The following is a 13,683-nucleotide window of genomic DNA, read 5'->3' on the forward strand; positions in this document are numbered from 1 at the left end:
AAAGTATTTTCTAAACTAGACTTCTAATAGCTAAGACAATAATAAAAAACATTATTAATAATGTACACTCAAAATTCTATCTTTATCACAGACATCGTTTTATGTTCTAACATTTTAAGGCAATAGTTCCTATTAGACTTCTAATAACCAAGACAGTAATGAAAAAAACCACCACATTATTGACAATGGACACTTAAAGTTCTCTTTTTATTACAGACATGTATGTCTGCACTGCCATTGACTAGAAGATGCTAATAAGGTTGTAAGAGACAAGTCCTGCCTCTGACTGTGTAAATGTGCTGGAATATCAGTGAGGATGCTTTTTCACACTCCGGCCTTTTGATGAAACGCCTTTCCGATGCTAGTGTGTCATCTTATCCTACAATTTCACACCTCAGCTGCCAGGGCATCTACCCGAGAGCCCAGTTTCACATTGCACTAATGAGTCAACACCTGTTAGGAGTGGAGAAATCTGAACCTTGTTAGCGATCAGGGAGCCCCCCGGGAGAGCGGATGCTGAGCATTGTCATACTCACCGCCAGCACGTCTGTACCGAGGACCCTGGCAGCAGCCGTGATGAAGTCCCCCACCAGCATTGAAAAGCCAGGCAAGCCCAGGGAGAAGAAGCGGGGTGGACAGTGCCTTATAATGGTATTTAAGATATCCTGAAAGAAAAGAGAAGAGAGTACAACTGTTCATTCCCGAGAACAAAATTCCAAAGGAGTCAGGAAGTCCGTACACGGTAATCTAAGAGAACACAGACCACAGAAATTTCTCAGTAAAGGGATCCTTGGAGATAAGTTAGCCCAAGGGCTCTTGTACCCATTTTACATGAAAGAGAACTGAGACACTAAACTGTAAGATGACTTGTCAAAAATCTAAACTGTGGCACTGGGACTAGACACTTCTTATGTCTTCCACCTAAAAGTGAGCTCCTTGGACAAGCCAAAGGAGTGCTGAGGTAAATATATAAATAAAATATACAAATAAAAATATACAAATAAAACATCTATCCCTTTCCATAGTCTTCAATTTTCAAAAGTTAAGCACACTTACATTAAAAAATCTTAAAGCCGACAGAGATGGAGATTTTTACTCTTCAGGTAATTCCATGTTAGACAACTTCACGTGCTATGGTCGCACTGTGATCGGTCATACTGGTAAGTCAGGTGGTTGGTGTGGCTCTGAGTGTCAGTGTGATTGCGAAGTACAAGTGCAAAGTGCAACAGCCGCCCTTCTCACAGAACACACCGGGAAGACCACCAACTGCCCAGACGCCCGGGATTCCCGTCTGTAACAGCCTATCGCTGGTGGGTGGCTGGCTGGCCCCTGCCCGCTAGCTCTGCCCTGAGGCCGTCACCCATTCCAGCCTGTGGCAGACCAGGCCAGGACTCCACTGGACAGCACTCATGTCACCCACGGTCAGACCACACCTATGAAACCATCGGTGTGAGTGTGTGCATGCCGGGTTGGGGGGTAGTAAGAAAACCAAAAAAAGTGTCTTTATGCAGATCTAGGGAATGCACACTCTGAATCAAACATACTAAGTACCATAGTTATATTACTTGTAGATATACAACCTACAGTCAGTCTCAAAATACAAGGAGCAAAATACACAAAAAAAAAAAAAAAATCCTGTTTCTTTTATCAGAATTTAGTGTGGCTATTTCAAAAACCCTTCAAAATAATCCCAATTTAATTGGATTAAATTAGAGCAGAGCAGTAGCAACATGCTGTATTCTAACATAAGTCCTTAACCTCACTTAACAACTTCTTCTCTAAAAAGAGAATTTTTGTGTTTACATTTATTTTAAGACTTTTTTCCCCCCTTACACAGTGGACTCATTAAGTCTCTACAAATTGTGTTGTTTTTTATATTCTAAAAATGTACAACGCTTACTCTGTTAGAGTTCACATATGATAAATATTCTGCAAGTACTGAAGTTTTAGAATTTCAGCAGAATTTTTCCTCTACCAAAAATAAATATGTAGATAGATAAATAGATAGACAGACAGATAAAAAGGAGGAAGGAAAAACCTGAACCACACTCCTTCCAAGTTAATGTTTAAACCTGCTTTAATCACGGCCTTTGACACACATTAGGGTCCGTATCAGCCAAGGCAAACATTCTCAGGGGCTGAGCAGATGGATGCTGCAGTTTAGAAAGTGTGTGGTAAACTCATGCTCCAGGAATGGAACAAAAGATCCACCTTTTTCATAATTAAGCCTCTGATTAATGCCCTGGGCTCCTCACCACACACCTGTAATTACTCACAGAGGTACGCATTGTGCTGGGCCTTGTCTCGGAATATCAGGCATCAGGCTACTCAGCAGCAGATGGAAGCACATTTCTGTTGACATATGCTGCAATGAAAGGATTCGGGCAAACCTGGCTGGCAAGGTAGCAGAATGCCATGCATCTGAAGATTAATAATGCAAACAACCGTGATGTTAACTTTGTTATGTTTACAGTGTTAATTCCATCTGTTGAGATGAGGACCTGCGCCTTGAACACTATAGATTTTAAAAACCTTTAGCCCATACTTAAGTCAAATAAGCCGTTTTCACAATTGGAATTTAGGATTTTAATTTTAAAAATGTCTTTCTGGGATAAGTTTATGGTAATTAGGAACTAAACCCTTTAATCAGCTAAAGCTAAGATTTTACAGGAAACCCGTTTTGCTTCGTGGGACTCGTATGTGTAAAGGCAATGATCTGTAAATGGGGCATTCACAAAAAATTACTAAGTTGGCACGAACGCTGAAGACAGCAGAAATGTGTGCAGCTGAGGCAAAGTCACACGGCCCCCTGTACCTCTGGACCTTGGCCAGTCACATCAACGGAACCTGTTTCTATGGGCGAGAAGGTTGGAAAGAGAGGGCAAAATAACAGATGGCTAGCCTACCCTGCCCTGCCACCCACGTAAGACGGAGCCCCAAGGAGAAGCGGGGCCTGTGCTGCCCGGCCAGTTAAAGCCAGCACTGGAGTAGGTTAAGGTGTGGCTTAAAGAGGGGAATATATGGCCAGTCAGCCAAATTACAGCCATATGCCTGCTAATTTTGCCTCTCCACACTGAAATGGAGCAACCCAAAGGTTTTGTCTTTGTGATGACATTTTAAAATTAGAAATAACTGTGTGGTACTCAAAAGAGAGCAGCTGTATAGTCTCTGTAGAGGGACTATCCACAAAGTGCTCCATTCATTTCTAGTAGAATTCTCTTTTCACCTTCACAGTTATAACTGGAATCTTTGGAAAAATAAAATGCTGAAACTTTCTTTACAGCATCCAGGGCTTTATATACGACAGCACAGAAAGCCGCTTCCCAAATGTCCATTCTTCAAGCTATTGTCATGTCCACATCCAAAGTGAATAGTACTTATCTGCTTTTCAAAGTAATACACTTTTTTTTTTTTAAACTTAAATAAGATTATTCTGGAAAACTAGTTTTCTGTCTCATAAACAGAAAATAACCCTTGAGTGAATACAGTAACAGCAAACCAAAAATTTTTGAATTTTTGCTGACTGTCATGTCTGATGGAGGCTCTCCTTGTTAAAAGGGGGATTTGCAGTCTGGGGGTGTGTGAGAGAAGTTCTGTACCCACTCCAGTCGGACTACCCAGGAGAGTCACAGGGACTCGCCAGGGGCCATTATCCCCACCGCGCAATCTGATGCTACAGTGCTGCCTTCGTTGTGACCACCAGTGGGAAATGTCCTCTAGAACTGGGACCACTAGGCCTCGGTCCAAGGCCTAGCGTATGCGATCATGGGCAGGTCACGTCATGCCTAGAGCTTCACGTTTCTCTTCCATAAAATGGGATGATTTCCCTTTACAGAGCTGCGTCTAGTGGTGCACTAGCTGTGAACACCTGCCTCTGTGAAATGAAAAGGGCCACACAGAAGCAAAGAGTGATAAGTTAAAAAAATCTTGTCAAAAATGGAAGGACTATGAAAGAGTTGACTTTCTGGAATTTACTTTGTAGAAGTCTGTGAACTACTCTTTTGCTGATACTCAGAAAGAACATTTTAAAACATTTCAAAAGTGGCACATATAAGTGCCTTAGATTACTTTATCCCAGAAATTTTAAAACTCTGGAAATTAATGCTTTCAAATAACATCCTTAGCAAAGCATTACAACAATTAGCCACACTGTACAGGTGAAATAAGAACAGGGAAATGATATTTTTAGATTTCCTAGGTTCCATTCTTCTAAGGGGCTCGAGAATGCCTTATAATTCAACATATGAATCTGGTAGCAAAAATTAGTCTCTTTTTCACACTATAAACAGACTAAAAATAAGCTTAATGAAAAATATACTCTAAAATAGAAATTGTTTACTCTTGAAAATTGACCAGTTTAAAACATAAGCAAAACTCTTCAGGTGAAATAAATTTAATTTTCCAAAATGCTGCAATATAGTGAACAGACCACAAAACTAGTATTTTTTTCTCTTGTTGCTGGTTGAAAGTCCACAACTATGCTACACTGAGTGTGAAAACTAGATTGTAAGATGGAAACTGTGAATTTGCAGTTTATCAAAAGATTCGGGTTTATGAGAAAGTAACTGGAGAGAACATCTGTCTCTTATCACTGATCTTACAAAAAAATCAGGTAATTCAAACAGAGGCGTGTTGTTTCCTCTCCTCCAAAGCACAGTTCTATAAACACAAACCACAGTCAGCCTGGTAAATGAATCGCTTTAATTGAATGCTATGTACACAGTAACTGGAAAAACCGTAAGTGATAAGAAAAAAAACATATGGTGATGGCAACAGAAATTGGTTTATTCATTTTGCATAGTGTTGTTTCTTTAGTTCTCTTATAATTGACCTTTAGAACGATAAATGTGTAAAATAATTTTGTTTATTATGGTTCCAAACCTTCCAACAATTACGCAAAATGAAAATTTAAAAGGAAGGATTCATTCTGGAAACATTTCCATTGTTTACATAATTGCACAGCTATAATTTAGTGCTCGTGTTGTTATGGGGGGAAAAAAGGGCCATTACAGGCCATTTCAATTCAAAATATTGCACAGTGGTGTCAAAAATGAGGGGAAAATGTTCACTTTAAAATACTTTAAAATGTATTAACCCTGTAAACAAAAAGACATTTCAATATATTCTATGAAATACAAATGTTCAAGAAGTCGCCATCCTTCAAACGGAATTAGAAATGTTGCCACTGTACTTTCACACCAATTACATATATATTATTCACTTAATATTTGCTCACGGCCCAGCAGATGATGGTTGTAACATAATAGCCAGCCATCTGTCTCCCTGCCTTTCCTCAGCAAACTCACGCCTGATCCTCAGGAGCAAACAGATCCGGTTATTCCACCTAAAGTCACTCAGACCTTCCAGGAGGCCAAACAGGATAGTTAAGAAATAAAACCCATGTACGCAAAATCACTGAATCACTCCTTTAACATTTTACCTTAAGAAAACTAAAATGCTACACAATAAATGATTTCATCACTATTTTCCCGAGAAGATACCTATCTTTTATCTAGAAAATTCTATAGGATGCTCTTGTTTGGTAAAATGGGTAATGTTTAGATCTGCTTACCCCATTAATCTGATTATTAAAAAGGTACGACTCATTCCACAACCAATGGAATTACTAATTATCACAAAACTTGAATGCAAAGGAATATTTTTAGCACTAAATCTGCAGAGAATTTAAGCTTCCTTTAACAATTCAAAAGCAGACACAATCTTGCAGTGTTTCTAAGTACAGTAAACCCTCGATTTTGCAGACCTTGATTTAACAAACAGATTTCGGATTTAAGACAAAATTTCCGGTCCGTATGTCATATGTGAAAATTTAATACCCTGTTAATTTTAAAATGCTTTTAACTAAGGTTTGCTTATAATTAAATTAAGAAGTTAATTTTGTTATTTCACTGTCATTTTTAACAAATTTTAGAGAACAGGCCATACGTTGGGGGAAAAAACTAGTAATTTTGCCGACATGAATAAATATTACATATCTACAACTATAGTCTACATATTTAAATCCAAGAGTCACTGCTCCTAAACAATGTTCGGCAAATGATTAGCCCGTGACCACACTGCATCGCGCACAGCAAGTGGTTCTGTTGTCAGCGGTGTGACTTTCTGCAGCAGTTTTAGCACGTGCTGGCTGATGTTCCCCGAGCTAAGCCACGCCCCAGCCGTGAGCATCTGTTTACTAGCGGTGACTGGTGAGTTCACGCATTTATTCGGTATAAATTTAAAATTACATTAATACATATAGAAAACTTTCCTGTGAAATTAACTTTTCATACATACTTAATTTCAATACACAAACGTGTCTACATAAGTAAAAACAGGTAAACTAATTGGTCAATTTTTTAACATACTCATTTGGAAAAACCTGCTTTATTATATAATGGACTTCCGGCTTTAATGGACACCCACCTCCCCCAAATTAGTCTGTTATCTTGCAGTTTTACTGTATCAATCATGGCCCTATTGGCAAAGCTCAGAAATGCTGAGCGACCAAAATGTTTTAGTTACCAGAAGAGATCTGAAGAGCCCTCAAAGTCCCACGGCCGGGTCCTCTTGCTCCTGCTAGTGAGTCTCTGCTCCATCGCACACACAGGACATCCTTCACATACCACAAGAGGCTACCTGGTCTCTTCATGTTGAACATTGGTTCAGAGAGCATTTTTTCACTAATAAAAATAAAGTCTTTATAATTCAGCCTTTTTATTTTTTAATTTTAATTTTAAATATGTTTTTTATTGATTTCAGAAAGAGGAAGGGAGGGAGACAGAAACATCACTGATGAGAATCATCGGTTGGCTGCCTCCTGTATGCCCCCTACTGGGGATCAAGCCTGCATGTGCCCTGAACAGAATCGAACTGTGACCTCCAGATTCATGGGTTGATGCTCAACCACTGAACCACACCGGCCGGGCTAATAAGGCCTTTTTAAAAAGCACATCAGATCATGTCATAAGCATCACGCTTATAGAAAAGTCAATGGAAATAAAAATGTAGCAGGACAAAGCTAAAAATTACTTTCAAGATCCAAGCTAAGAAACACGTGCTATGTCCCTTATGGTATCTTTGTGAAATCTGTTAGGAGAAAAAGCAGAGATTTTTATAAATGTCATACAAATGTGACTTCTCTCAGTATAACTATGTTATCAAGTCCAGGAGAAATATGACAAGATCTAGCAACTGGTTCTGTGGACAGAGAAACAAAATTACCTAGTGCCTCTCACCACGAAAAACACTATGGAGAAGACCCTGACAGTAGCACCCAAAGGAGGGAGGGAGTGGGAGGGACAGAACAGGCTGCTGACGGCCACAGGAGCTGCTCTGTCCATTTCCACGGCATCGGGATCCCAGGGGACAAGAACCACCAGGCAGATGGCCCAGCAAGTCCTTGCGGCCCTCGAGCCCTAAAGGAGAGCGGAATACTTTTTATGATCCCTCTACACTTAGTCCCGTGTCTCTGAAGAAAGACTCGGGTGAAGACCGCTTCGGGAGAAAGAGGACACTGATGAATGGATTTTAAGAAAACTATATGAATTTTATTTTATACCAGGTTATCTTACCTGCTCTTTTCCTTGTGTGTAAGAGTGTCACTGAGATATAATTTACATGTAGTAAGGACAGGGCCCCAGCAGAGGGACAGCGGTGCTCGGGACCCAGGGAGAGAGGCAAACAGGTGACACAAAGGCACTGGTTCTTGATTAAAGGACCACGCGGAACACAGTCAAGACGAGATTCCAGTACAGAAGAAAAATGGTTCTTTGATTTTAATGTCTTATTACTAAAAGGTTCTCTTTTGCTAAAATTTCTCTAGCCCACGAATACCTAACCAAAGAATATTTTTCAGTGGAAGGACAAACGAAAACCTGTTGTCTGTTGTTTCCATAGAAAGCGATGCTTGCTCAGTGCTCCGGTAAAGAGCGTTAACAGCGGAGTAATGAGCTTGCTGTTCCGCACTGAAAAGAACCGACAGGCAGGAAGAGGCTGTTTCCCACAAGGAGAGCACCTCCTCACAGAGACGAACCTGCAATTTAAAATGCTCCGCCTGACAGTATTTCCTTGTATCCAAACCTATCCCTTATGGACTATACACCACAGTCATGGTTTCAAATCTCTTATATTCAAACTTATATTCTAACGTCTTTCCAAATGGGGGTTAAAGCTCCACCCTTCCCAGTACTACTCAGTACGTGAAATGCTGTCTCTCAGCTCTTCTCTGCCTAAAGAAAAATGTGAATTTTCTTAAAACCTTCATAGAATTCTAAATGGCAAGAAGACGGTCTTATCAGTCAACAAGTGATATTTCAAACACAAATCCCTTCTGCAGCGACCACACCAGTGCCTACTGGAGGCCTAACTGTCCTCACCTTTCCAAGGCTCCCAAGAGAGCCACGGTGACCTTATTTCATGAAACAAGCAGCTCAAGCCAGGAGAGGCGATGTGGTCCCTGACCCAAGGATGCAGCAACTGAAATGCAAGGCCAGGGCTACAGCTCTAAAGCAGACCCTTCTGCCCCGGCTACCTCGGAGACAGCCAGGCCAAAGAGCCTCGGGCAGATACTTCTGAGCGTGAGAGGCTTACAAACCTCAAATGGATCACCCTCCATGCCTGGCAGGACGCTGGGTTAGGGAGCGTCCCTGGTGGCAAGCTGGAGTCTTACATCAGTCCCCGCTCTGGAAGTAAGACAGCCTGTCCCTCTCCCCCCACGGACGTGGCTCCAGACGCTTGAAGAAAGCAATGACCCAAACCTTGTGCCCGTGTGCCAACCCTTCACCGTGCCACCTGCTCTCCGGCCAGTCTTCCTCCTCTCAGCCACCCAGCAGCGTGCGGGGGGAGCAGAGCCATCCTGAGTCCCGCTTGCCGTGCCGCGGGCTTGGTGGGTGCAGACTATGCTACTTGTTCAGACTGAGCTTCCAGACTAAAACAATCTCAGATGTTTTTCATGCTGACACTGAACTAACCAGATCACTCCATGTTTTACTTCTTAAATTGATTTTTTAAAATATAAACGCCTAGTTTTTAAAGTTTGAACCATACAAAATCGCACCACCACCCCCTTTTTGAAAAGCAGTTCAATACTGGCAACTGTCGCAAGGTTCAGCCTGAACATTTGCCTCTCTTATTTTAACCCCCCTGGTTACATTGTGTATGCTTTTATTTCCTTTTTTGCATTGAAGGAGCTAGTCTTTATACTTTTTTTGATGACCGGGTCTGTCATTTAACTCACGTTGCCTGCCTCCTCTCCCTGCCGTCACTGCACAGTACTCCTTTAGAACAAGGTTTCTCAGCCTGAGCGCTACTGACACTCTGGATGACAAATTCTCTGTCTTGGGCCTATGTATCACAGCAGCTCTAACAACATCCCTGGCCTATACCCACGAGATGCCAGACCACCACACTCCCCAGCTTGGGACAGCCAAAATATCTCCAGACTTTGGTTCCCGGAGTGGGGGTGCTGCAAAAGCCCCATGTTCTGGGAATCACTGTTCTAGGGTAATGACCACTGGCTAGGTCTCCGCTACAGAAGGTTAACGCCTGAGTCGCAACCAGAATGGTTCAGCTCAGCGGCTCTGGTCGCCCATTCTTCCTCGTGAGGCCACATGGTTTTAGGGTCTTCCTTTTTTCTTTTTAAATTTTCTATAAATCAATACATTTATTGAACTCCTGCAGTGTCTGGGAAAAGACAAGATACACTCCAGTGAGTCTACTAAGGAAGATTCTGGAGGCCACAGTAAGTCTCCTTCCACAGAGAGACCTCAGGGCAAAGGAACATTTTCTCTATTGAAAATTGCAGGCCCGATTATACACTGTATCATATGGTAGCAGTTTAGCAAGAAAAAAATCCTCCAATTTTCCACATATACTGAGTTGCTATTATGTGGCATTTTATGCTTTATTTCATGTAACACATGCTTATTAAACACTTATGGCTACGTATATACAATTCATGTTTTTCACTGGTAGCATTTACTTCCAACAAAGTCTTTACACCTTCAACTCCATAAAGGGAAACCAAACAAAACTCTAGTCTCTGGCCTCTCAGGTAGTCTTTCCTCTCTGGACCAGTCTCCCATGCTATCATCTTACCCTTTTTAAAGCTGTGAAACAAGTTCACTGCACATGTTAAACCTCATAACCGAAACCTCCACCATCTGCTACCTTCTACATATTTCTATGTGTCTTATTTAGGTGTCATGGGCTAAGTCTGTAGCTTAGTGAAAATAATTATTGGTTTTACAGCTGTAAAAGAAAAGAAAAAACTTGCCAGTATATTATTCTGAGGCAGCATCTAAAGTGTTACAGCCATTAATGGCTGAACAAAGTTAGAATAAATATTTTTTCAATAAAACTTTTGACTAACCTATGGCTTGTATAGTCTCATGAAACGTGCAGGAAACACTCAGAAACCACTGTCTATGACACTATCTGAGGGATTCTCCATTTCATCCCTCTGAATTTGCACAGTAAGCACATAATGAGAATTATCATTCATTAACTTAATAGCCGTCAGTAGAAGGTTGACATATGCTACCTCTCCTGTAGATATTATTCCAGCAAACCAAAGTCAAACTGAAAGTTTTGTTTACTGCTCCAGTAAACCCTTGCAGCACTCTATAAAATCTCATTAATGTAAATAGTAAACTCAAACTAATAGAAATTGTATTTTTAGAAAAGTGTTTTTAAACGGCAAGTTACTTTCAAAATCGAAGAGTAACAAAATTGGCTAACAAAAATATGAAATAGCAGAGACCTTTAGAAGATCTAGTTTAATAACTGTAAAAAAAAATTTAGTTTGCACATCAACTGTCCGAATTCCAACAGGGTAGAAAATATGTCCTCTTAAGTGGAGAGAAAATGCACCTGGAAACCTTTCCCACACATTTCTACTTCCTAACAGGCAGAGACTCTGTGGGGACAGCCCCCGGCGTGTCCTCCAAGCACCACGGAGCCTGCCCTTGTGCCACGACGTCCATGGTGAGGAGAGGGGTCACATCCTACCTCGCTCCCCCTTTCCTCACGTCATCTTCTTGCCTTCTGAATCCACCTTTGCCCTGAGAGATAAGGGGAACAGTGCCAGAGGCTCTCCCTCTCAGGGCGCTTACCACCCAGCACTGTATTACCTGTCCTATTTCCTACACAAACAAAAAGCACAATAAACACAAAACACATATGCATACGGTACGTAAATACACACATAGGTACACACACACACAAACCCCGTCTGTGTCTCAGGCCTCGTAGGCCCTCATTACCTCGCCCCTGGGCCACTCCAGTCACTCCCTTCCTGTGCTTGTTGGCATCTCTCTCCAGATTATAATCCTCCCCACATCACGACTGTAGTTTAAGCCTCATAAAATGCTTTTTTGTCATGTTGAGCGTTGAGCTCAGAAACCTTCAACAGCTCCCCATTGCCCACTGGATGAAAGACTGAATCAAGGCTCTCACGGTGCTGCCAGGGTTCACGTCTATACATTATTTCCACGCACACGCCTGGCACTAAATCAAAATCACTATGGTGGCTGTTCCCTGGACGTGACCTGAGAGGGTCTGTACCTTCCACATGTAAAATTCCACCCTGCTTGTTGGGCTACCGTTTAATTCCTACTCGTCCTGGGCATTCCTGCTCAAACCCCACCTCCTGGATGGGTTGCGACTTAACTGGAGAGGCTCCAACACAGAGCAATTGCTGTAACTCGCATCACTCACGTGGCCCCCTGCACACGCTGACGGACATTATACTCAGTCATGGGCATCGTGCCACTTGCATATACCTTTAGAGCCTGTCTGGGTCTGTGCTATGGTAAGGAAAACTCTCCACGTGAAGTTTCCTGACAATCTGACCCTCATCATAAAACAAAACAAATCGGGGGACCCGGGATGTTCGACAGGAGGGGCCTCAGAAGTCCTCAGGTCCAGCTCATTACCTGACCACCTCTGGCCAGGCAAGTCCACATGGCCAGCGGGTGACCGAGCTGAGTCGAGCACCCAGGGCTTGTAGCTTCCAAGATGAGGCTTGTCATCTGGGGAAGTCAAATGCTGAATACATTTTGAAACTACCTTATACTCTGCAGTCTTGGAAGACACATTTCCCCATTCTTAAAAACCTCAGAAGTAAGACCCGGAATTAGTCCTATTTTTACACTCTGTACAACCCTATAGTTTTTTTAGAAGTGTTTTAAATGAAGCTTTTAAGTTAGCTTTGTAAAGTTCCTGTACTGATACACATCAAGACTAACAATCCTCTAAACATCAGTTGGACCTTAAAATTTATAAATACGCACTCTATCCTGCTGGCATTGAATTAAAACCCTGTGAATTCAAACATTGGCTTTAAAAAAACAACCACCTTGCTGTACAGAATAAATACTTTAGAGATGTATTAGAATTATTTCCTTGGATATGAGCTAAACAAGGTCCCTCCTCTGCCATCTTAATTCTTCATTCTCTGAAACTGAATACTCATGTATGTTCAGCCTTAAAAATATAAATTTATGTGTATCTAACATAGATGGTTCTAGTTAAAAGTAAATTTTCAGCAAAGAACAATTCTTTGTCTGAGAAAAGGTGATGCAATTATTACACATCACTGCATGATACAGGCTGTCTGGGGTTATTAAGAGAGTCGGATGCCAATTTACAATATTGCCCCTGCACCCCGTCTCATAGCTCACTGCTGAGTCTTCTGCTCACTGAGGGGCCCCTTGAGATCTTTTTAAAAATGAGTGTTTATTATTATATTATTCCATCATACACCTCATGAGAGGAGGCTGTAACATCCGTTAAGAAAATTGTGAACTATTTCGACCTCTATGATAGGATATTACTCTATATATGATGTTTAAAATTATGTTTTCTTTAACAACTGGTATAGCAAAAGGTTCCTTAAAATACACAGTTAAATGAAAGCAATATGTTCCTACAACAAGTTAAAATAACCAAAATTAAGGGGAAAAGAAATTAAATGCTACAAGTGCATTTATCAGCTGAAATATGAACCGCCACTGAGCAGGTCCTGCCAGGGCCTAGCACAGCGCCTTGCAGAGCAGTCACTGTCTCAGCCAGGTTCTCACTTGCAGACAACAGAGCCCGCTCTCTGGGATTAGGAGGAGAGGGGTTTATACCAGAGCATAAGATGGTTTACAGAATTTCTCCAAGAGCCAGGGAACCAACCATGAGCCCGGCACAGCCAGGAACAAGCAGAAACACCCAGGCTCACCACAGAGCAGTGCAGGCAGAGACTCTGCCCACTCTTGTCGCCAGCAATGCCGGTGTCTGAGCAGAACTCCCAACCGCTGCCACCCACCACTGCCCAGGTCTGATGCCTGCTTCCCAGGGCCACGTGGGTGCCCCTGCCAGGTGGAAATCTGGGTCAGCGTCAGCCCAGCTGCAAGGAGTTGGGGGTCCAAAGAGTTCGAGTTTCTGGCTCCCATCATCCAGAAGGCGCACTAGGTGGGGTGAAGGGTAGAAAGCGAGCCCATGGCCAGGACTCACCGGAAGTGATCCCAAATCACCAAGGGCTAAACGCATCGTCACCATGTTTGGCCCCCAGTGTGGGGAGAGGTATTTCTCGTGTTCTGGAACTCCACAATGCCTCACTGTGCTCAAAAGCAAGAAAACAGATGGGGGAACAAGGCGGGCAACACCGAAGATGTCAACAAAATAACTTGGTTG

At 42.1% G+C, this 13,683-nt stretch overlaps 1 protein-coding gene across 3 annotated transcripts in view; it reads right to left on the minus strand.

The window, feature by feature from the left end:
• RALGAPA2 (Ral GTPase activating protein catalytic subunit alpha 2) overlaps window positions 1-13,683 on the minus strand; it is a gene marked incomplete at its 3' end in the record, with an annotated part of 223,245 nt that overhangs the window by 116,082 nt on the left and 93,480 nt on the right. For all 3 annotated transcript variants that reach the window (XM_081149681.1, XM_081149682.1, XM_081149680.1), the window contains one exon: window positions 537-665. In XM_081149681.1, coding sequence (XP_081005807.1) covers window positions 537-665 — 129 coding nt within the window. The remainder of the gene's footprint in view (window positions 1-536; window positions 666-13,683) is intronic.

This window comes from Miniopterus schreibersii, assembly GCF_964146895.1.
Source record: "Miniopterus schreibersii genome assembly, chromosome: 10".
Classification (NCBI taxonomy): domain Eukaryota; kingdom Metazoa; phylum Chordata; class Mammalia; order Chiroptera; family Miniopteridae; genus Miniopterus; species Miniopterus schreibersii.